Source organism: Danio rerio, chromosome 5, assembly GCF_052040795.2.
Source record: "Danio rerio strain M-AB ecotype USA chromosome 5, GRCz13ab, whole genome shotgun sequence".
In the NCBI taxonomy this organism is placed as follows: domain Eukaryota; kingdom Metazoa; phylum Chordata; class Actinopteri; order Cypriniformes; family Danionidae; genus Danio; species Danio rerio.
The window spans coordinates 63,379,661-63,405,933 of NC_141025.1; the positions used below are offsets into that span (position 1 = coordinate 63,379,661).

At 39.3% G+C, this 26,273-nt stretch overlaps 1 protein-coding gene and 1 long non-coding RNA gene across 2 annotated transcripts in view; one reads left to right on the plus strand and one right to left on the minus strand.

The window, feature by feature from the left end:
- Positions 1-26,273, plus strand: part of LOC137490176 (uncharacterized) — a 331,069-nt gene that overhangs the window by 63,473 nt on the left and 241,323 nt on the right. The window lies entirely within an intron of this gene.
- Positions 1-26,273, minus strand: part of man2a1 (mannosidase, alpha, class 2A, member 1) — a 178,848-nt gene that overhangs the window by 17,134 nt on the left and 135,441 nt on the right. Inside the window, 2 exon segments of the mRNA NM_001110027.3 lie at positions 2,415-2,556; positions 7,841-7,974. Of these exon segments, the coding sequence (NP_001103497.3) occupies positions 2,415-2,556; positions 7,841-7,974 (276 nt within the window).

A 26,273-nucleotide genomic window follows, 5' to 3' on the forward strand; every position in this document is an offset into this window, starting at 1 on the left:
GTCGACTGGCCTTTGGGGGTTGGCTCCAAGAACTCTAAATGTTCACTCACTGCAATGCTAAATTGGCGAATTTTACAGCTAATAAAACATGTTTACAGCCTGGTATAAAGGATGGTTTTGGTATATATACTGTGAGGAGGTAAATTTTTTTTTTAACTCATCCATTTCGTTTTATTTTATTATTATATTAAGTTTGCATAATTAAGTCCTATTGAGTCTGCATAATCACTTGAGTGACAGCTAGGTCTTGTTGGTTGCAGTCACATCACCTCAGCTGATTCCGGCTAATTAGCCGCTGAACTCAGCATATACATTGCATTTTTGTTTTGCTTTTATGTGGTTTTACACAGTCAGTTGCCTTATGGAATTATTTCCTACGATAATCAGATAATATTGCTCACAAACCATTTAAGTGGCCTTTATTTTGCAGGTCAGTGCAATTTATATATACTTGTATATCATTAGTTAATTAATTCATTCATTCATTTTTTTGTCAGCTTAGTCCCTTTATTAATCTGGGGTCGCCACAGCGGAATGAACCGCCAACTTATCCAGCACATTTTTACGCAGAGGATGCCCTTCCAGCTGCAGCCCATCTCTGGGAAACATCCACACACACATTCACACACACACTCATACACTATAGACAATTTTTTTTCTTTTTTCCAGCACTCTTCAGAATATTCAGAACTTATATTTAATTTATATTAAATCAATTCAAAGAAATGTTCTTTTTTGGGTAAACTATCCCTTTAATTAAATTCTATCAATGTATTTCACTCATATTTGTGGGTATTTAAAAAAAAAGTTATATGAAATCTGTGCTGCTGAGTTCAAGGAGATTTCCAGTTCCCAGCATTTTTTCTGTCAGACTGAATAAGAAAAATAAATGTTGAAATTAGGTGTTATTGTTTAAAATGTGTTTGTTTTACTACTAGAATGATGTTGTAGTACAAAATAAAAATGTAAAGTTCCACTATGAGTTAGCTTACTAAAAACATTTATGGTAACTGATTGGCTCAACATATTTTAGTAATCTTAAATTCTGTGTCAAATGATCCATCAGAAATCATTCAAATTGGTGCACTTAAACACTTTAGTTTAAGTAACACTTCACACCATTTACTACTGGCTTATTACCCGTCTATTATTAAGATATGAACTGTTCATTAGCACTTATCAAATATGATCTCCAATTCTACCCATTACCTAAAGACAACTACTACCTTAACTAACTAATGATAAGCAGCTAATTAGTAGTTTATTGAGCTTGACATATATATATAGTTCTATCTGTTCCTCAAATCTGATTTGGCTGATAGACGTGCGATACTCTGCAATAACAGCACTAATACAGCCTCTACACCCTTGTGTATTACTCCGCCCACATAGAGTGCTAGGCAGCAAGCTAAACTAACTCACTACAGTTTGACAAATATTGCAGCTGTTGGACAACATGATGTAATTTTGGGGCTTTTTTTTAAGCCTGAATGTAGTTATTTAGATTGCAACTACGCAGTTTATTTATAAGAATAGTGCCTATTTTAAATATTTATAATTTCAGAGATCGGCGGCCATCAGTTTGTCATAGCAAAGATGGTTGACGTTGGTCAACCAGAGCAAAGATGGTTGAGGTTGGTCAACCAGAGCAAATGTTTTGTGATGGTTGACGTTTTGCCACAAGATGGCAACAGAGATCGCATAATCAGCTCTTAGGGGAGAAAAACTCAACGTAATTTCAAACTGTAGTTAATCAAATCATTATAAAATAAAATAAGCAAAGTAGTTCCTCTTACAAAAGAATATTTGAGACTTTCCGTATTTAATTAAATTTTTTATACAGACGATTATGATGTCAAACTGTTGTATAAATGCAGTATCACACTCGTAGCAGTGCGATATGGCTATATAATGTCACTGGCGGGACACACAACCAGCCATATCGCACTGCTACGGGTGCGATATTGCTATATATGGTACTATTTTTAAAGTTAATTATTAAAATAAAATATGACCATTATTAAATTAAACATTAAAATAAAATATGACAAATTCTTATTATAATCAATGCTGAAAACACCCGGTCTGCTTAATATTTTGTCAGCAATTGTACTTTGGTAAGATGTAAATGAATAAATCTCACTTATACCAACATTTCTAATTGGTAAAATACATTATTAACGTATCAATTACCATTTGAATAGGTATATTTAAATAAGAAAAAATTCCAATATCTAAGCTTTTCAACTCAAGCATTTGTGAGGCCATTATTCATTAAAATAATACTTTTTTTTCTAAATTTCTGGATCTTCGATGGCCTCTAACAAACATGGGGTAAACCCTCCATTAGTGTATACTTGAGGTTTTTAAACAAAAGGAAAGCTTGAAGCACTTGTGAGTGAGTGAAGACTGACCGCTTTTAAGGCTGGCCGCTCCAAGCGACTGTGCAGTGAGCAGCGAGAGTCTGGCGCTGGAGTCCTGCAGGTAAAGCATGCTGGTCATGGGGTAGAAGTTTGCCTGCAGGGGGAGTTTAGCCATGGTTTTCCTCGGCTGCACCTGGAAAAACAGCCCAAGGCAATTTGAACACTGCAGAGAGGAAAGATTCTAAATTCTCCTTGTTCAGAGAATTGCAAACATGGAGTGTGGGCATGTGGAGACACTTCTCTGAAAGAAAAACACTGTAAATTGATGAGCTCCAATGTGTGTGTGTGTGTGTGTGTGTGTGTTGATGTGACTTGGAGGAAAAAATGGATGGGATATTCCACTGTTTTTATTCATGAGGCATTTGTTTTGTGAAGCCAGTTAATTAGTTTGGACCGAAGAGAAGCTCTTAATCCCGGCCAAGACCAGGGAAACATTATCAGCTAATTAAATGCCACGCTAATACTCCAGCATGTCAAGAAAACATGACAGAGTGATTTAAAGTGACACTTGTTTGTTTTGGTCAGCTCTACAGCGCACACTCCAAACTTTTTTTTCTTATTTTGATTAATTATTTGTCGAGAGAAATGAAAAATGAACTGACATTTTCATTATGCCATCCAAAAACAACCAGGCATTTTGACACGATCAAAAGAAATCAAACAAGACTGTCAAAACAATGTCCTCAAATTAATTAACTAACTACGGGAGACTGCTTTGTTGATTAGTGTTACTGGCCAGTAAACAATATTAGTTCAGCTAGCAGTTTGTATCCACAATTTGAGATCACGTATTTAAAAGAACACTCTATTTTCTTTGGAAAAAGCCTAATTTTACAAGTTAAACAGTTTTTAAAACACTTTTAGCTTAGTTTAGCACAAATCATTGAATCGTATTAGACCATTAGCAACTCTCTCAAAAATTAAGTAAATAATTCAATAACTTTCCTATTAAAAGACTCTTCTAATGTTACATTGTGTACTAAGACCAACAGAAAATTAAAAGTTTTCTAGGTCTATATGGCTATGAAAATACTCAAAAATAGCAAAGTTCCTTAATTATTATTACACCAGGAGGAGAGCATATGTCCTACCCGTATCAACCAACACTCTCAGATATTAGGGTACGCAAGCTGTCACTGGGGTGATACCTTTTTAAAAGGTTCAAATTTGTACCTTAAAGGTTCATATTGATGCCTCAAGAGTACATAATAGTACCTAAAAAGTATAAAAGTGTTCCTCTTAAATTTTTTAGCTACTAATATATATTTTTAGGGTACCAATAAGCACTCTTTAAGTACAAATGTGTGCCTTTTGAACAGGTGCCTTTTCTTTCAATGTCTTAGTATACAATGTACAGAAGAATCAAGCTATAAATAAGAGAGCTATATGGTAATGGTCTTATCTGATTCAACGAATTATGCTAAGCTAAGATAAGCTAAGCTAAAAGTGCTCCCGCCAGACCCTGGGATCAGCTGAATGGATTAAAAAATGGTAAATCAACTGTAAGAGACTTGTATAATGAGACTACAGTGGTCCCTAGTTATTCGCAAGAGTTACGTTCTAAAAATAACGCAATAGGCGAAATCTGCGTAGTAGTGAGCTTTATTTTTTACAATTGTTCTAGATGTTTTAAGGCTGTAAAACACCTCACAACACACTTTATACACTTTTCTCAAACAAGCATTGACATTTTCACACTTTTGTCTCTTGTTTAAACACTCTCAAAGTTTACATTTTCATAGAAAGATAAGTCCAGTATTGTAGAATAAAACCAAAGATCAAAACCTGTTGTCAGGCCCAAACAATCATCACTGTCAGCAAAAGGTTCATTCAACGTTTTAGCTTTTAATGCTGGCATCCAGCATAATTTTTTTTTTATGTTTACTTGACAGTTGGAAGTAACACACACCAGACGCACAAATTTGCATGTTATTCAAAATGAAATTATTCAGATGGCGCTCGTAGCTGGGGGCGCCGACTTGCAACGCTGGCGTGCGTACCCATAAACCTATGTTTACAATAAAAAAAAAGCATGCCGCTGCGTGGAGCGGTGCATCCGGTGTGCGACCCCCTACATCAGGGGTCACCAATCTCGTTCTTGGAGGTCCGGTGCCCTGCAGGGTTTAGCTCCAACTTGCCTCAACACACCTGCCTTGGTGGTTCAAGTATACTTAGTAAGACCTTGAATAGCTTGTTCAGGTGTGTTTGATTAGGGTTGGAGCTAAAATCTGCAGGACACCGGACCTTCAGGAACAAGTTTGGTGATTCCCGCCCTACATGATGTCTTGCTGCCGACAGTTGTCACATTTTTTGCATCCTTGTTGAAATTCACACTGCTAGCGATCAAAGATTTATGTTTGGCAAGCTGAATGCATACTGTACAGTAAAGAAGACACAGAGATTGATTGACAATGATCTACAGCCAATCAGGATGCAGTAAATGTCTTGTAAAAGAAGAATGTCTAATTGCACAAATAAAAAAACATTGTGAAACTGCGAGGGTGTGAAAGGTGAACCGTGTTATACCGAAGGACCACTTTATTTCCAAAAGTGTATTGTTTCTTTAACTTCAGCAACATCATGTCTCATCATTAAATGTCTTTTACTCTCATTCAGCTGTGTCATCTTTATTCAGACACTGATGAATATTTGGTTTCATCACACTTGTAGTGTGTGACCAGCTAATAAAAGCAGCTTCTGTTTATTCATTTCTTTTAATTTATTCATAAAGCTGCACATGCAGACCAAAGTGCTGTACAAACAACACGCGCACACATACAAAAAAAACTATACCAATTAAAATATAAGCACTAGCACATCTCTTCAAACTGTAATGAAAAGAGTACACATTACAGTAATTTGCTTTTTGGCAATAGTGGGTTATGGTTTTTTCATAATATTTGTTAACTTTAGGGAAACGAGGCCAAAATTATGCCTTTTTTTCTTCAATATTCATACATATTAGTCATTATATATGCATGTACTCATTTTAAAAGCTTGGGATCAGGAAGATGTATGTGTATGAAAAACAAAAGATCTGCAGCATTGTTTAATATTATTACAATTTCAAATAGCTGTTCTCTATCTGAATATATTTTACATTTTAATTAATACCTGTGATGGCAAAGCAGAATTCTCAGCAAGTGCTCCAGTTTTCTTATTCACACAATCCTTCAGAAAAATTTCTAATGTGCTGCTTTAAAGTATATAAAAATATTGCACAATATATTTGTGAAAAAATATATTTGTGTATTGTTTGTTGAATGAAAAGTATAAAATGTGTCTAAAAATACTACACTTACTTAATTTGTTACATTACAAATGTATTCATAGTCTCTTTTAATCATTAATAATCAATTATAAATAATGTTAATCTCTCAAAAATATTAATCTCTTATTAAATTTAATCATTGCACATTTTAAATATTACATACAGTGCATTCGGAAAGTATTCATAGCGCTTCACTTTTTCAACAGTTTTATGTTACAGCCTTATTGCAAAATGGATTAAACTCATTTATTTCCTCAAAATTCTTCACACAATACCCCACACAATACCCCATAATGACAATGTGAAGCTGTTGCAAATTTATTAAAAATAAAAAAAGCTGTAAAATCAAGTTCCTAAGTATTCACAGCCTTTGTCGTAAAGCTCTAAATTGAGCTCAGGTACATTCTGTTTCCACTGATCATTCTTGAGATGTTTTAGCAGCTTAATTGAAGTTCACCTGTGGTAAATTTAGTTGATTGGACATGATTTGAAAAGGCATACACCAGCCTATATAAGGTCCCAGGGTTGACAGTGCATGTTAAAGCACAAACAAAGCATGAAGACAAAGGAATTGTCTCTAGGCCTCTGAGACAGGATTGTCTGGAGGCACAAGGCTGGGGAAGGTTACAGAATAATTTCTGCTGCTCTGAAAGTTCCAATGAGCACAGTGACTATTCCTTGAACTGGCTGGCCATCTAAGCTGAGTGATCGGGGGAGAAGGGCTTAAGTCAGGGAGCTGATTGATAACTCGATGGTCACTCTGTCTGAGCTCCAGTGCTCTTCTATGGAGAGAGGAGAACTTTACAGATGAACAACCATCTGTCCAGCAATCCACCTATCATGTCTGCATGGTAGAATGTCCAGACAGAAGCCACTCCCCACTTGGAATTTGCCAAAAGGTGTTAAGGGACTTTCAGACCATATGAAACTAAATTCTCTGGTCTGATGAGACTAAAATTGATCTCTTTGGAGTGAATGCAAGGCGTTATGTTTAAAGAAAATCAGGCATTGCTCATCACCAGGCTAATACCATTCCAACAGTGAACCATGGTGGTGGCAGCATCATGCTGTGGGATGTTAATCAGCAGCAGGAACTGAAAAACTAGTCAGGATAGATGGAAAGATGAATGCAGCAATGAGACATCCTGCATGAAAACCTGCTTCAGAGTGCTCTTGACCTCAGACTTGGGCAACGGTTCATCTCCCAGCAGGAAAATGACCTAAAGCACAACTTCAGAATATCCATAGAGTGGCTTCACAACAACTCGGTGAATGTCCTTGAGTGGCTCAGGCAGAGCTTACACCTAAATCTTATTGAACATGTGTGGAGAGATCTGAAAATGACTGTACACCATCACTTTCCATCCATCTGATAGAGCTTGAGAGGTACCAAAGAGCTTAGAATGACCAAGAGGCAACACTCTAGTGTAATTTGGAAAACAGCCACTAGAGGGCGCGGCGGCCATTTTGGAATAAAACTCCAATAGAACAAATATAAGTCTGTAAAATAAACTATTAAAAGTGCTGATGAATGTGATAATAAGTGTTGTATTGTTGTCTTTCAGGTTATATCTCAGCTTTAATGCGCTTTTTAAATAAATAAATAAAAAACAAAGCAGCTGCTTGCCATCGCAACAGTAATGAGATCCAATGGACGACCGATCACTTTCACTCCAAAATGGCGGAATCCAGGGCTGTTGCTGGGCGCTGCTGTTGTAATGAAACGTTCTATTGAGTGTTGCCTCTTGGTCATTCTAAGCGCTTTGGAGGTACTGCAAAGAGGAATGGGCAAATATTCCCAAAGACAGGTGTGCCAAGCTTGTGGCATCACATTGAAAAAGACTTGAGGCTGTAATTGCTGCCAAAGGTCCATCAACAAAGTATTGAGCAAAGCCTGTGAATACTTCTGTACATGTGAGTTTTCAGGTTTTTTATTTTTTATAAATTTGCAACAATTTATATATATATATATATATATATATATATATATATATATATATATTAAAACAAATCGAAATGAGAACTACTGAATCAGAATCAAACTAAATAAACACAACTGATTCAACACCCAGCTCAAACCAACACCATGTTTGATGTGATAAATATGGGCATAATTACAGAATAAAAACAGTATATGGTTTCCTACCTGGTAGCCATTGAGGTCAGTAAAAAATCGATCCTTGCTGTTTAGATCTGAAGTTATCCTCATTGCAATTTCACGGTTGGTTTCACCTCTTATATCTACAGTGTTACAGATCTCCACAGACTGACCCTCCACACCTATGAGGGAAAGAGGGGGGTCAAAATAAACAAATGAGTACAGGCAATCTGCTTCCTACAGTGCAACATTTTTTTCTGTCAACTCTCAAAGAGCATCAACTATTTAAAGGGGTCATATTATGTCATTTTCATTTTTACAGTTCTTCTCAGTGGCTTTGGTGCTTTACTCGCACTATTTACATTTGCACAACAGTTAATGGATTTCTCAAAACAATTAGTACAAACTGCAAAACCTAGCTGATAACCTGCAAAAGCGTGTCACTTGCTTAAAACGGATAGCTCATTCCTCAAAAAGCAAGTATTGATGTCAATGAAAGTGTCAGTGTCATCAAGATGAAAAGTCCTGACACCCTTGTTTATGAACAAGATATTCAAATGGCTGTTCTGTTTTTACTAAGACAGTTTACTCTGTAAGTTTTATTCAATGCAACAAAAAGGCAGATTTTGGTGACACTTCCAGAAAATGCTCAAGACAGCACTGTATACTATTTGCACAGACATTTGAAAACTACAGTAAAGTTAGACATCACTGCATTAAGTGAGGTATCTGAGTACAAGACACTGAATATGTATGGTTCACATTATCACTGCATATGCTCCTTACAATTGTAATTTATTCACAGCATTGTGAAAATAATAAATACAGCCTTATTTACAACAAACAGAAACTTCCTTTGGGTAGAGCTGTGCGAAACTTTAAACAATATTGCAGTACATACTGGAACTGACCCTACAACACATACAGGTCTGTAAATCATTCAAGAAATTGTTCAATTTATAAAACATTTTCTGATAAAAAATTAGAAAATTCTAAAATTAGCTTGACATATTTTGACAAGTAGTTCAACATTTTGTAATGTTTGTAATGTAATGACTCAAGTAATGATATGAGGACTATTCGTTTTTTTTTATGGAATGACTATTCGGCATTCACAAGTCTAGTTAATTTTAACTGACACGACATAAGCAAAAGATAATGTTATAAACAGCAGAGAGTTGAATGAAAGCAATTGATGCATGTCCAAAAGCATTCGCAATTTGTTGGAAAGAACGAGAAACTGCCACTAGGAAAAAAACAGGCTGCTTTTGTGCGCCTCCAGAATGTTCTGATTCTGTGGTGTAAAATGGTGCAAAGTTAGCTCATATTTTAATTGTGACAGATATCCTTTAGCTAGCAAGAACACCGTTTGAATCATTCCTACACCATCGGAGTGTTTTTTATTAAATAACATTATATTTTCATACATTAAGCAATCGTCAACTGTGCGATACTGTGAGTTCATGGCATGGCAGAGCATGACCTACTTCAAGCATGTCATGTGACATATTCGCAGTGGTGGTAAGAGTACAAAAAAATTGTACTCAATTACAAGTACTGTTACATTGCTGAAATTGTACTCAATTACAAGTAAAAGTACTGGTGTTAAAAAGTACTCAAGTAAAAGTACAAGTTACTTTTCGTAAAAACTACTCAAATTACAAAATTACAAATTACTTTTTTAGCTTGGCGGTATTGGTGGATTTATCCATAAATGCGGAGTCAGACAAGATTCAGGCAGTAAAACACATTTTACATAACACATCTAAAGATACTATAAACACTTTTAAAACTGTGTAAACAGCATTAATTATAGATTATAATTATAGAGCACCTATAGAGGAAACCCACGCCAACATGGGGAGAACATGCAAACTCCACACAGAAACACCAACTGACTCAGCCAGGGCTTGAACCAACAAACTTTTTGCTTTGAGGCGATAGCAATACCCACTGCGCACCATGATTATTTTACAAAAACAATGTTTTGCTATTTTGAGTATAAAGATAACAGAAATATGCACAAATGCACGACTTTTTATCATTTCAAATGATGCCTCTTTTATCTGTACGATCAATAGATGATTTAATTAGAAAAAAACACTTGCAAATTATGGAGAAACTTTGTTAAATACCTAATTCACGAACTGAACTGTAAGAAACCACAGAACAACACTGCCTAGTGCCTAAACATATTATTAATAAATTAAACATCTCACAAATTAAGTTATGTCTTCTTACCATAATGTTTTTTTTTTCAGATTATAGACTGAAGTCTTGTAAAAAAAAAAGGGTTTCTGCAGATATCATAATGTCAAATTTAAGACTTTTTAAGACTACGTCATATCTTTAATATTGTTCAAGATTTTAAAAAAATAATTATTTTTCATTATTTTTATAATTTATTATGATTGCAAAGTTGGGTGACGGGTGGGGCAGTGGGTAGCGCTCTCGACTCAAGGCAAAAAGGTCGCTGGTTCAAGCCTTGGCAGGGTCAGTTGGCATTTCTGTGTAGAGTTTGCATGTTCTCCCCGTGTTGCGTGGGTTTGCTCAAGATGCTCCGGTTTTCCCCACAGCCCAAAGACATGCATTTTAGGTGAATTAGGTAAGCTAAATTGTCTGTTGTTGTAAATGAGAACGGGTTGCAGCTAGAAGGGCATTCGCTGTGCAAAACATTTGCTGGATAAATTGGCGGTTCATTTCGCTGTGGTGACCCCAGATTAATAAAGGAACTAAGCTAAAAAGAAAATTAATGACTGATTATAAAGTTTTATAACTATTCAAGATTTTTTAAATCAAAGTTTGATGCATCACTCACTTTTGTTTATATCTCGGACAGTTCTACCTATTTAAGGTAAATATCAATGACAACAGAACATGGGTTACTCTACAATTATATTTTTTTTATTCTGGCTAGAATAATAGCAAAAATAAATAAAAAAATTTTGCCCACTCAACAATTGACACATTGTTGTCTGGCTAGTTTCTGTCCTCTACTTAATAGCTGAAAAGGCAATAATGGTCCAACAATCCTGTCCATCATCACCAATAAATCCTAGAAATTGGGCATCAGTTTAGTGTAAGCCGATGGGTTCATATATTGTTTTCCAGTTATCAAATACCTAATTTGTTACTTAATTTTTGTTACATTGTTTTAACTTCAAAATGATACATCAGTGTAAAACCTATAAATGGTGGAAAAACATATTCTGTAATCTTAAAACCACCTGGGTCTCCACTTTTGCCATGGTCTCTTTTTTGTTGTAACAAACTTATCCCCCAGGTTTTTCCAAACTTTAACAAAACACTTCCTTTCCATGGCTGTTGCAATTTCTAGCCAAGAATTATTGGTCATCTGGTTATCTCTATGCTGATCACGCATGGTCGGAGTTAAGATGTCTGTACAGCTGTACTGTTACAGACAAAATCTCTTCAAAGCGATTTAAATTCAACTCAAATCAAGCGCGGCACCGCGCAAACTGTTCACCTGAAATCATGTCGCGCGCATCCAAAGTGAACCTCCGCAAACACGGCGATGACGTCACATTCGTCACATGGTCTTAATTGTAGGTTTAATACTGCAAATTACAATAGGACTAGTGAAATAAAGAAATACACCACCACGAAACCAAGCAACAACAAAAAAAAATTTAAATGAGCTCTAGGAGTAGCGTTACATGTACATCGGAAAAATAAGACCTGTGCAAACATATTTCAGACCTAGAACAGCGAATTTAAGACTTTTTAAGGCCTAAAATTTAGATGTTTATATTTTAGACATTTTAAGACCCCACGGAAACCCTGTGTAAGCTGGATGGCACAGCAGAGGGCAGGTTTCATCCACTTATTTTTTGCGCTTTTTGGATATGCACATAAAAACGGTTGATGGAAACGCAATAATGAGCATATATTTTGAAAATGTGTGTGAATGGACAAACCAGCAGGCTAAGCACATTGTAAAACATCTTAAGTGTTGTTTTGGTCATTCTAAACCGCCTCAACCATTTCAGTATTATATTGTATTAATGACCTCCAGAATTGTCAAGAGTGCCTGCACTCCGTGTCTCGCGCCTTCAAACGCCAGCGCGCGTTCACTTCGTGCAGGATTGCCTTCTGATGCGCAAGTCACTTATTAAATGAAGATAATTTATTCACGCAGCTGCTCCTACTGATGCAAATTCTGTTTTTACTTTTGATATTTGTCGCCAGTTAATCAGAAGGTGGCAATTTTGTTCTCTTTGACTTGATGGACAGAAACGCTGCTTTATTTGCAGTCTTTTATGCGATATTCCAGTTTTGGGCATACATTTAATTAGCATTTTTAGATGATAACATAGCTATTCACATCAGCACAGCTGTCCCCTTTCTTCCCTATATACCTGTAGGTGAACAGCTCCTCCGTGTGTGGCCATGCATTCATCCTCTGCTATTTCTTCCTCATTAACATTTCTTCTGTCTTAAATCTCCATATGTCAATTGATAATTCGTGACTGTATGATGACGGTCACGTAAATCTGCAGTAGCCTGAACTTGTTTTTCAGTTCAAATAATGTACCAGGCTTTTCATTGGTCCGTTAAGATCAGCTTTTTTTATTGGCTACCGAAATGCTGGTCAGTGCGTGGCTGAAATATTAATTTATTTACAGTACTCTGTAACGAATTGTGATTTTAAAAGTAACGAAGTAGATTACTCAGCTTAATTTGTACTCAAGTACAAGTAAAATTACAGGCTTAAAATTCTACTCATGAAAGTACAATTACACCAAAAATGTACTTAATTACAGTAACGTGAGTAGTTGTAATTCGTTACTCCCACCACTGCATATTCGTAACACATATTCAGTCAAAGCCTATTTAAACAAGGATATGTTTGTTGAAATTAACTAAATTTTTTTATGGCACATTCACACCAAATACGGATGAAACGTTAAGTGTGATTACTTTACACGTTTAGTTAATGTACAGTGTAAAGTCAATGTAAAAATGTAATTAGACATCCTGCGGCACTATTTGCGCAAATGACACAATTCGAGCGAATAATACTGTGTGAACGATTTTTGGGCATTTATGAAGGCATAATTTGCACAAACTGTACAAGTTGAGAAATTGTTGTTTTGTCGGCGCATTTGCATTCACACCATGCTAACTGATCAGAAGGTTGCTCTAGTAGGGGCCAGGTTATGACGTAGCGCATGTTGCTGGAGTCCTGAAGGGAAATTCTCCTGTAAACATGAGACAAAAGTTCATCAAATTGGGGCCGGCTCAGTCAGAAGTACTGCTGAAAGAGTCTGAAGAGGCATAGCTTCTAAAAACTTTATGAACTTAGAGCATCGGTGCACCTCTAAAGGATCTGATGGCCCACACACATAGCTGAATGAATCTACATTTTTTTTTTGCCTTGCTGAAGCATATAAATCACAGCTCCTCTCTCAATAAACTCCATGTCAGTCTTTTTGCAACAAAAAATAAAGTCTCCAGGCAGACAGGGAACAAAATCTACTTTTAGTTCCCCAGTCCAGAATAAAACGTAGAGGGGACAGAAATTTTTTCTGTGGCTAATGCCGCAGAAATGGCACCCTCACTATCAGTTTCAAATCACTTTTAAATACGTACCTCTTCAGATTCACCTATTAATATTATACCAATAGTTTTTGTCAATTGGTTTGTTTCTGTTGTTACTCTTGGTTTTATTTTTCGATGTTTTAATAATTTTCGCTATATTTTAATTTAATATTACTCTGTCTTATGTACAGTACTTTGGTCAGTCTTGTGGCTGTTTTTAAATGTGCTTTATGAACTAATGAACTTGATTGACCCCCTTACCATGACTTGAATCTGCATTGCGCGAATGAAGCAAGTCAATTCAAAACTCAAAATGTTCACGCATTACATGTGAATTACATGTGAACAGTGCAATCACGCAAGCCGCCCCTGTTGTTGAAGATATTTAAGCAATTTTAGTTTATTTTGATCAGCTAGAGTTCATTTTCTTTTCGGCTTAGTCCCTTTATTAATCCGGGGTCGCCACAGTGGAATAAACCGGCAACTTATCCAGCGCGTTTTTACACAGCGGATGCCCTTCCAGCCGCAACCCATCTCTAAGAAATCAATTAGAGTCATTAAATTTATTAAATATGATGTATTAAGCTTACTTTCACAGCAAAAAACACAAAAATGGTGTAAATATTGTATAAACTCTGAGAAAATTGGGGCCAGAAGCCAAGGAGTTGGAGTGAGTGTTAACAAGTGTCACCAACGCACCACACCAGTCACAAGTCTCACACAACAGTGCAGAGTGCAGCAGACGTCAGTAAAAAAGCTTTTACTTTTACTACTGCTGCTTTTCATTTATTTTTCATCCCTTTAAGCATACAGTCTAAACATTACTACAATTCACGTTAATGAAACAATATAGATTGTCTTATATCCTGCATATAGATACATTTTATTAAATACATTATATATTATGACATAGATACAATTCTGTATGTGTTTTACTTTAGAGTAAGCTAATATTATCTGTTCTTCACCTCTCATCCTTAAAGGTATAGCTCATCCAAAAATTTTAATTCTGACATAAATTAATAACCCTTTAACTTTTTCTAATTCTTACTTTTTTTTCTTATTTTAAACACACACAGACACAAAAACATATTTTGAAGAAATCTAGAAACGTGTAACCTTCAATAGTATCTGTTTTTCCTACCAAGGAAGTCAATGATTGCAGGTTATCAACTTTATTTAAAATATCTTCTTTTGTGCTTAACAAAAGAAAGAAAATCATAAAGGTTTGAAACCGCCTGAGGGAAAGTAAATAGTAAGTGAATTTATATTTTAGGTGAACTATCCCTTTAAGACGTGACTATCTTTTGAGTTGCTCTACTTAAAACAGAAAGCAAAAAATAAATAAAAATAGACAGGATCACGGTAAAGTCAGAGTCTGAACTGAACTCAAGTCAGCGCCAGCAAGATTAAAGTCTAATGTTCAAAGGCAACAGCGGTAAGATAAGGTCACCGCAACCACTGCTGTTTGCAAGTTGCCTGCAAGAGTAAACACCACGTCTACACCAAAAAAGATGCTGCACGGTTCTGGCAAAAATGTGAATCACGATTTTTTCTGCTTAAAATCAAGATCACGATTTTCTAACGATTCTGTAAAGGTAAAATAAAGGTTAATATGATTAGCCTATTTTTATGGTTGATTCTTAAACGCATGGTAAAACAACAATAATAATATTAAAGCTGCAAGCAGCGATGATAGGGACCTCGCACCCAGGCTCACCGCCGCCCGGTGGCCTCAGGATGACAGAGAACAGCAAACAGTAATAATTTAAGCCGATATGTTTAAAAAAATCTGAGAAAATCACAGATTTATGCCAAACCTCCTCCTCTCAGCAGGTGGCGCTATGACTGTGACTCAAGATTGGCATGTAGATGTCACCAGGAGAGGAATCTTATCAACCATGTGAAGTTTCAGGCAGATCGAACATTGTTTAGCTGAGTTATAAGCCAAACTGCCTTTTGTCAGCAGGTGGCGCTACGACAGACTCAATGTTGTTATGTAGATGTGTTCAGGAGAGGACTTTTATCAACCATGTAAACTTTCAGGCAGATCGGACTTTGTGTGGTTGAGTTATAATGCAAACTACCATCTGCCAGCAAGTGGCGCTATAACTGTGACTTAAGATTGGCATGTAGATGCCTTCAGTAATGGAATTTAAACAACCATGTGAAGTTTCAGGCAGATCGGATGTTGTTTGGCTGAGTTATAAGCCTATCTACCTTCTGCCAGCAGGTGGCGTTATGACTGACTCATTACTGTTTTGGGGATGTGTTCAGAAGAGGACTTTTATGAGCCATGTGAAGTTTCAGGCTGATCTGACTTTGTGTGGTTTAGATATAAGGACTTCCTGTTCCACTGCGAAGCGTTGAGGTTTGTCATGCCGCCACGGACACACCCCTCTGCAAAAACTCTAGACCTTCACAAAATATCATCACTTAAGCTTTCAGATAACAACCCACCAAACTTGGTGCTGATACAAAAAAAAATAGTGGGAGGAGTTTGTTACTCTGTAAATCATGACATTTCCTGTGGCCAGCAGGTGGCGCTATAACTGTATCTGGATATTGGCATGTAAACGTGTTCAGGTCAGGACTCTTATTAAACATGTGAATTTTGAGGCAGATCGGATAATGCATGCCTAAGTTATAATGACTTCCGGTTTTGTGGCGAATCGTCAAAGTTTGCGGGGCCGCCACGGACACGCCCATCGACAAAAACTATAAAGCTCCGCAATTTAACATCGCCAAAGCCTTTAGATGACAAAACCCAATTTTGGTGTCGATAGCATAAAATCCCTAGGAGGAGTTCGTTAAAATACAACGCCTGGAAATGGCAAAAATGCCACTTATTTGCAGCAGGAAGTTAAAAATATCCGACTTCCTGTTGGGTTTGAGATATGGCTCCAAGAGACTTTTTCGTATGTTTTGGCGTGTTTGAGGTGTGTGCCAATTTTCGCGCATGTGCGTGATTCGTAGATCAGGGGCTCGTCCGTTTAATTTTTCTAGGTGGCGCTGTCGAGTCATTTTGCCACGCCCACTTCAATATTGTTATGTGGATGTGTTCAAGAGATGACGTTTATCAACCATGTGAAGTTTCAGGCAGATCAGACATTGTGTGGTTGAGTTATAAGGACTTCCTGTTCCTTGGCGAAGCGTTGAGGTTTGTCATGCCGCCACAGACACGCCCCTCTGCAAAAACTCTAGATCTTTACAATATATCACCGATAGAGCTCTCAGATGACACCACTCAATTTTGGTGCTGATAGCATAAAATTTGTGGGAGGAGTTTGTCACAGTGTAAAACATGACATTTCCTGTGGCCAGCAGGTGGCGCAATAACTGTATCTGGATATCGGCATGTAAACGTGTTCAGGTCAGGACTCTTATCAAACGTGTGAATTTTGAGGCAGATCGGGTAATGCATGCCTGAGTTATAACGACTTCCTGTTTTGTGGCGAATCGCCAAAGTTTGCGAGGCCGCCACGGACACGCCCATCGACGAAAACTCTAAAGCTTCGCAATTTAACATCGCCAAGGCCTTTAGATGACAAAACCCAATTTTGGTGTCGATCGGATAAAATCCCTAGGAGGAGTTCGTTAAAATACAACGCCTGGAAATGGCAAAAACGCCACTTTTTCGCCGCAGGAAGTCAAAAATATCCGACTTCCTGTTGGGTTTGAGATATGGCTCCAAGAGACTTTTTCATATGTTTTGCCGTGTTTGAGGTGTGTGCCAATTTTCGTGCATGTGTGTGATTCGTGGATCGGGGGCTCGTCCGTTTAATTTTTCTAGGTGGCGCTGTCGAGTCATTTTGCCACGCCCACTTCCGTGACCCATATCAACCTGCTATTTACACCGGGTTTGGTGTGTGTGCAAATTTTCATGAGTTTTCGGGCATGTTTAGACCCTCAAAAGTGCCCCGATAGGGGGCGGAATAATAATAATAATAATAATAATAATAATAAAAAACGGAGCAATTCCAATAGGGCCTACGCACCGTTTCGGTGCTCGGTCCCTAATTAAAGCTGCAAGCAGCGATGATAGGGACCTCGCACCCGGGCTCACCGCCGCCTGGTGGCCTCAGGATGACAGAGAACAGCGAACAATATTAATTTAAGCCGATGTATATAAAGAACCCGAGAAAATTACAAATTTATGTCAAACTTCTTCCTGTCACCAGGTGGCGCTGTGACTGTGACTCAAGATTGGCATGTAGATGCCTTCAGTAGAGGAATCTTATCCACCATGTGAATTTTCAGCCAGTACGGACATTGTTCGGCTGAGTTATATTTAATTTCCTGTTGGCAGCAGGTGGCGCTATGACTGTGACTCCATATTGGCATGTAGATGTCTTCAGGAGAGGAATTTAATCAACCATGTAAAGTTTCAGGCAGATCAGACATTGTGTGGCTGAGTTATAAGCCAAACTACCTTCTGCCAGCAGGTGGCGCTATGAGAGACTCAATATAATTATGTAGATGTGCACGGGAGAGTACTTTGATCAACCATGTGAAGTTTCAGGCTGATTGGATATTGTGTGGTTGAGTTATAATGCAAACTACCTTCTGCCAGCAGGTGGCGCTATAACTGTGACTCAAGATTGGCATGTAGATGCCTTCAGTAGAAGAATTTAATCAACCATGTGAAGTTTCAGGCAGGTCAGACATTTTGTGGCTAAGTTATGAGCCAAACTACCTTCTGCCAGCAGGTGGCGCTATGACTGACTCAATATTGTTATGTGGATGTGTTCAAGAGAGGAATTTTATCAACCATGTGAAGTTTCAGGCAGATCGGACATTGTGTGGTTAAGTTATAAGGACTTCCTGTTCCATGGCGAAGCGTTGAGGTTTGTCATGCCACCACGGACACGCCCCTCTGCAAAAACTCTAGATCTTCACAATATATCATCGCTAGAGCTTTCAGATGACACCACTCTATTTTGGTGCTGATACAATAAAATTTGGTGAAGGAGTTTATTACTCTGTAAAACATGACATTTCCTGTGGCCAGCAGGTGGCGCTATAACTGTATCTGGATGTTGGCATGTAAACGTGTTCAGGTCAGGACTCTTATCAAACGTGTGAATTTTGAGGCAGATCGGATAATGCATGCCTGAGTTATAATGACTTCCGGTTTTGTGGCGAATCGTCAAGGTTTGCAAAGCCGCCACGGACACGCCCATCAACGAAAACTCTAAAGCTTCGCAATTTAACATCGCCAAGGCCTTTATATGACAAAACCCAATTTTGGTGTTGATCGGATAAAATCCCTAGGAGGAGTTCGTTAAGATACAACGCCTGGAAATGGCAAAAATGCCACTTTTTTGCAGCAGGAAGTTAAAAATATCCGACTTCCTGTTGGGTTTGAGATATGACTCCAAGAGACTTTTTCGTATGTTTTGGCGTGTTTGAGGTGTGTGCCAATTTTTGTGCATGTGCGTGATTCGTAGATCAGGGGCTCGTCCGTTTAATTTTTATAGGTGGCGCTGTCGAGTCATTTTGCCACGCCCACTTCAATATTGTTATGTGGATGTGATCAGGGGAGGACTTTTATCCACTATATGAAGTTTCAGGCTGATCGGACTTTGTGTGGTTGAGTTATAAAGCCTTCCTGTTCCATGGCGAAGCGTTGAGGTTTGTCATGTCGCCACGGACACGCCCCTCTCCGAAAACTCTAGATCTTCACAATATATCATCGCTAGAGCTTTTAGATAACACTACCCAATTTTGGTGCTGATGCGATAAAATTTGTGGGAGGAGTTTGTTACTCTGGAAAAACATGTCATTTCCTGTGGCCAGCAGGTGGCGCTGTAACTGTATCTGGATATTGGCATGTAAACGTGTTCAGGTCAGGACTGTTATTAAACGTGTGAAATTTGAGGCAGATCGGATGATGCATGCCTGAGTTAAAACGACTTCCTGTTTTGTGGCGAAACGTCAAACTTTGCGAGGCCGCCACGTACACGCCCATCGACGAAAACTCTAAAGCTTCGCAATTTAACATCGCCAAGGCCTTTAGATGACAAATGCCAATTTTGGTGTCGATCGGATAAAATCCCTAGGAGGAGTTCGTTAAAGTACAAGGCCTGGAAATGGCAAAAACGCCACTTTTTCGCCGCAGGAAGTCAAAAATATCCGACTTCCTGTTGGGTTTGAGATATGGCTCCAAGAGACTTTTTCGTATGTTTTGGCATGTTTGAGGTGTGTACCAATTTTCGTGCATGTGCGTGATTCGTAGATCGGGGGCTCGTCCGTTTAATTTTTCTAGGTGGCGCTGTCGAGTCATTTTGCCACACCCACTTCCGAGACCCATAATAAACGTAAATTTTCGCCACTTCTGAGGCGTGTGCAAAGTTGCGTGAGTTTTCGGGCATGTTTAGCCCCTCTAAATCGCGATTCATTGGAGAGAAGAATAATAATAATAATAATAATTAAAGCTGCAAGCAGCGATGATAGGGACCTCGCACCCGGGCTCACCGCCGCCCGGTGGCCTCAGGATGACAGAGAACAGCGAACAACATTAATTTAAGCCGATATATATAAATAACCAGAGAAATCACAGATTTATGCCGAACTTCCTCCTGTCAGCAGGTGGCGCTATAACTGTGACTAAAAATTGTTATGTAGATGCCTTCAGTAGAAGAGTCTTATCAACCGTGTGAATTTTCAGGCAGATCGGACGTTGTTTGGCTGAGTTATAAGCCAAACTACAATCTGCCAGCAGGTGGCGCTATGACAGACTCATTATTATTATGTAGATGTGTTTAGGAGAGGACTTTTATCCACAATGTAAAGTTTCAGGCAGATCAGACATTGTGTGGTTAAGTTATAAGGCAAAATTCCTTCTGTCAGCAGGTGGCGCTATGACTGTGACTCAATATTAGCATTTAGATGTCTTCAGGAGATGAATTTAATCAACCATGTGAAGTTTCAGGCTGATCGGACATTGTGTGGTTAAGTTATAAGGACTTCCTGTTCTATGGCGAAGCGTTGAGGTTTGTCATACCGCCACGGACACGCCCCTCTGCAAAAACTCTAGATCTTCACAATATATCATCGCTTGAGCATTTAGATAACAACCAACCAAATTTAGTGCTGATACGAAAAAATTAGTGGGAGGAGTTTATTACTCTGTAAATCATGACATTTCCTGTGGCCAGCAGGTGGCGCTATAACTGTATCTGGATATCGGCATGTAAACGTGTTCTGGTCTGGACTTATTAGGGACCGAGCACCGAAACGGTGCGTAGGCCCTATTGGAATTGCTCTGTTTATTATTATTCTTCTTCTTCTTCTTCTTCTTCTTCTTCTTCCGCGGAATGAATCGCGGTTTTGAGGGGCTAAACATGCCCGAAAACTCACGAAACTTTGCACACGCCTCAGAAGTGGCGAAAATTTACATTTGTTAAGGGCTTCGGACGTGGGCGTGGCAAAATGACTCGACAGCGCCACCTAGAAAAATTAATCGGACGAGCCCCCGATATACGAATCACGCACATGCACGAAAATTGGCACACACCTCAAACACACCAAAACATACGAAAAAGTCTCTTGGAGCCATATCTCAAACCCAACAGGAAGTCGGATATTTTTAACTTCCTGTGGCGAAAAAGTGGCATTTTTGCCATTTCCAGGCGTTGTATTTTAACGAACTCCTCCTAGGGATTTTATCCGATCGACACCAAAATTGGGTTTTGTCATCTAAAGGCCTTGGCGATGTTAAATTGCGAAGCTTTAGAGTTTTCGTCGATGGGCGTGTCTGTGGCGGCCTCGCAAACTTTGACGATTCGCCACAAAACAGGAAGTCGTTATAAGTCAGGCATGCATTATGCGATCGGCTTCAAATTTCACACGTTTGATAAGAGTCCTGACCTGAACACGTTTACATGCCAATATCCAGATATAGTTATAGCGCCACCTGCTGGCCACAGGAAATGACATGTTTTACAGTGTAACAAACTCCTCCCACAAATTTTTTTGTATCAGCACCAAATTTGGGTTGTGTTATCTGAAAGCCCTAGCAATGATATATTGTGAAGATCTAGAATTTTCGCAGAGGGGCGTGTCCGTGGCGGCATGACAAACCTCAACGCTTCGCCATGAAACAGGAAGTCCTTATAACTCAACCACACAATGTCCGATCTGCCTGAAACTTCACATGGTTGATAAACGTCCTCTCTTGAACACATCCACATAACAATATTGAAGTGGGCGTGGCAATATGACTCGACAGCGCCACCTATAAAAATTAAACGGACAAGCCCCCGATCTACGAATCACGCACATGCACGAAAATTGGCACACACCTCAAACATGACAAAACATACGAAAAAGTCTCTTGGAGCCATATCTCAAACCCAACAGGAAGTCGGGTATTTTTAACTTCCTGTGGCGAAAAAGTGGCATTTTTGCCATTTCCAGGCATTGTATTTTAACGAACTCCTCCTAGGGATTTTATCTGATCGACACCAAAATTGGGTTTTGTCATCTAAAGGCCTTGGTGATGTTAAATTGCGAAGCTTTAGAGTTTTCATCGATGGGCGTGTCCGTGGCGGCCTCGTAAACTTTGATGATTCGCCACCAAACAGGAAATCGTTATAACTCAGGCATGCAATATTCGATCTGCCTCAAAATTCACACATTTAATAACAGTCCTGATCTAACCAGGTTTACGTGCCGATATCCAATTACAGTTATAGCGCCACCTGCTGGCCACAGGAAATGACATGTTTGACACTATAACAAACTCCTACCACAAACTTTCCCGTATCAGCGCCAGAATAGAGTGGTGTCATCTGAAAGCTCTAGCGATGATATATTGTGAAGATCTAGAGTTCTTGCAGAGGGGCGTGTCTGTGGTGGCATGACAAACCTCAACGCTTCGCCATGGAACAGGAAGTCCTTATAACTCAACCACACAATGTCCGATCTACCTGAAACTTCACATGATTGATAAAAGTCCTCTCCTGAACACATCTACATAACAATATTGAGTCAGTCATAGCGCCACCTGCTGGCAGAGGGTAGTTTGGCTTGTAACTCGGCCACACAATGTCCGATCTGCCTGAAACTTCACATGGTTGATGAAAGTCCTCTCCTGAGCACATCTACATGATAATATTGAGTCAAAGTCATAGCGCCACCTGCTGGCAGAAGGAAGTTTGGCTTGTAAGTCGGCCACACAATGTCAGATCTGCCTAAAATGTCACATGGTTGATGAAAGTCCTCTCCTGAGCACATCTACATAATAATATTGAGTCTTTAATAGCGCCACCTGCTGGCAGAATGTAGTTTGTCTTATAACACAATCTCCACACAATCTCTTATCTGTCTGAAACTTCCCATGGTTGATAAAAGTCCACTCCTGAAGACATCCACATAACAATTTAGAGTCAGTCATAACGCCACCTGCTGGCAGAAGGTAGTTTGGCTTATAACTCAGCCACACAATGTCCCATGTGCCTGAAACTTCACATGGTTGATTAAATTCCTCTCCTGAAGACATCTACATGCCAATCTTGAGTCACAGTTATAGCGCCACCTGCTGACAGGAGGAAGTTTGGCATAAATCTGTGATTTTCTTAGTTTTTTTGAATATATTGGCTTATATTATTATTGTTCGCTGTTCTCTGTCATCGTAAGGTCACCGGGCGACGGTGAGCCCGGGTGCGAGGTCCCTATCATCGCTGCTTGCAGCTTTAATATTAAACGTGAATTTTGAGGCAGATCGGACAATGCATGCCTGAGTTATAATGACTTCCAGTTTTGTTGCGAATGGTCAAAGTTTGCGAGGCCACCACGGACACGCCCATCTACAAAAACTCTAAAGCTTCGCAATTTAACACCGCCAAGGCCTTTAGATGACAAAACCCAATTTTGGTGTCGATAAGATAAAATCCCTAGGAGGAGTTCGTTAAGATACAAAGCCTGGAAATTGCAAAAATGCCACTTATTTTCTGCAGGAAGTTAAAAATAGCCGACTTCCTGTTGGGTTTGAGATATGGCTCCAAGAGACTTTTTCGTATGTTTTGGCGTGTTTAAGGTGTGTGCCAATTTTCGTGCATGTGCGTGATTCGTAGATCAGGGGCTCGTCCGTTTAATTTTAATAGGTGGCGCTGTCGAGTCATTTTGCCACACCCACTTCATTATTGTTATGAGGATGTGTTCAAGGGAGGACTTTTATCAAACATGTGAAGTTTCAGGCAGATCGGACATTGTGTGGCTGAGTTATAAGGACTTCCTTTTCCATGGCGAAGCGTTGAGGTTTGTCATGCCGCCACGGACACGCCCCTCTGCGAAAACTCTAGATCTTCACAATATATCATCGCTAGAGCTTTTAGATAACACAACCAAAATTTGGTGCTGATACCAAAAAATTTGTGGGAGGAGTTTGTTACTCTGTAAAACATGTCATTTCCTGTGGCCAGCAGGTGGCACTATAACTGTATCTGGATATCAGCATGTAAACGTGTTCAGGTCAGGACTCTTATCAAACTTGTGAAAGTTGAAGCAGATCGGATAATGCATGCCTGAGTTATAATGACTTCCTGTTTTGTGGCGAATCATCAAAGTTTGCGAGGCCGCCACGGACACGCCCATCGACGAAAACTCTAAAGCTTCGCAATTTAACATCGCCAAGGCCTTTAGATGACAAAACCCAATTTTGGTGTCGATCGGATAAAATCCCTAGGAGGAGTTCGTTAAAATACAACGCCTGGAAATGGCAAAAATGCCACTTTTTCACCGCAGGAAGTTAAAAATATCCGACTTCCTGTTGGGTTTGAGATATGGCTCCAAGAGACTTTTTCGTATGTTTTGGCATGTTTGAGGTGTGTGCCAATTTTCGTGCATGTGCGTGATTCGTGGATCGGGGGCTTGTCAGTTTAATTTTTCTAGGTGGCGCTGTCGAGTCATTTTGCCACGCCCACTTCCGAGACCTGTAACAAACGTAAATTTTCGCCACTTCTGAGGCGTGTGCAAAGTTGCGTGAGTTTTCGGGCATGTTTAGCCCCTCTAAATTGCGATTCATTCCGGAAAAGAATAATAATAATAATAAACGGAGCAATTCCAATAGGGCCTTGCACCGTTCGGTGCTCGGTCCCTAATAATTAAAGCTGCAAGCAGCGATGATAGGGACCTCGCACCCGGGCTCACCGCCGCCGGTGAACTCCGGATGACAAAGAACAGCGAACGATAATAACTTAAGCCGATATATGAGAAGAACCAGAGAAAATCACAGATTTATGCCTAACTTTCTCCTGTCAGCAGGTGGCGCTATGACTGTGTCTCAATATTGGCATGTAGATGTCTTCAGGAGAGGATTTTACTAAACCATGTGAAGTTTCAGGCTGATCAGACATTGTGGGGCTGAGTTATAAGCCAAACTTTCTGTTGCCAGCAGGTGGCGCTATGACAGACTCAATATTATTATGTAGATGTGTTCAGGAGAGGATTTTAAACAACCACGTAAAGTTTCAGGCAGATCAGACATTGTGGGGCTGATTTGTAAGCCAAACTACTATCTGCCAGCAGGTGGCGCTATGACAGACTCAATATTATTATGTAGATGTGTTCAGGAGAGGACTTATATCAACCATGTGAAGTTTCAGGCAGGTCGGACATTGTGTGGTTGAGTTATAAGGACTTCCTGTTCCATGGCGAAGCGTTGAGGTTTGTCATGCCGCCACGGACACGCCCCTCTGTGAAAACTCTAGATCTTTACAATATATCATCGCTAGAACTTTCAGATAACACCACCCAGTTTTGGTGCTGATACGATAAAATTTGTGGGAGGAGTTTGTAACCCTGTAAATCATGTAATTTCCTGTGGCCAGCAGGTGGCGCTATAACTGTATCTGGATATTGGCATGTAAACGTGTTCTGGTATGGACTCTTATTAAACATGTGAATTTTGAGGCAGATTGGATATTGCATGCCTGAGATATAATGACTTCCGGTTTTGTGGCGAATCATCAAAGTTTGCGAGGCCGCCACGGACACGCCCATCGACAAAAACTTTAAAGCTTCGCAATTTAACATCGCCAAGGCCTTTAGATGACGAAACCCAATTTTGGTGTCGATCGGATAAAATCCCTAGGAGGAGTTCGTTAAGATACAACGCCTGGAAATGGCAAAAATGCCACTTATTTGCCGCAGGAAGTTAAAAATATCCGACTTCCTGTTGGGTTTGAGATATGGCTCCAAGAGACTTTTTTGTATGTTTTGGCGTGTTTGAGGTGTGTGTCAATTTTCGTGCATGTGTGTGATTCGTAGATCAGGGGCTCGTCTGTTTAATTAATATAGGTGGCGCTGTCGAGTCATTTTGCCATGCCCACTTCAATATTGTTATGGGGATGTGTTCAGGAGAGGACTTTTATCAACCATGTGAAGTTTCAGGCGGATCGGACATTGTGTGGTTGAGTTATAAGGTCTTCTTATTCCATGGCGAAGGATTGAGGTTTGTCATGCCGCCACGGACACGCCCCTCTGCCAAAACTCTAGATCTTCACAATATATCATCGCTAGAGCTTTCAGATTACACAACCCAAATTTGGTGCTGATACGAAAAAAATTGTGGGAGGAGTTTGTTACACTGTAAAACATGTCATTTCCTGTGGCCAGCAGGTGGCGCTATATCTGTATATAGATATCGGCATGTAAACGTGTTCAGGTCAGGACTCTTATCAAAGGTGTGAATTTTGAGGCAGATCAGATAATGCATGCCTGAGTTATAACGACTTCCTGTTTTGTGGCGAATCTTCGAAGTTTGCGAGGCCGCCACGGACACGCCCATTGACGAAAACTCTAAAGCTTCGCAATTTAACATCGCCAAGGCCTTTAGATGACAAAACCCAATTTTTGTGTCGATCGGATAAAATCCCTAGGAGGAGTTTGTTAAAATACAACGCCTGGAAATGGC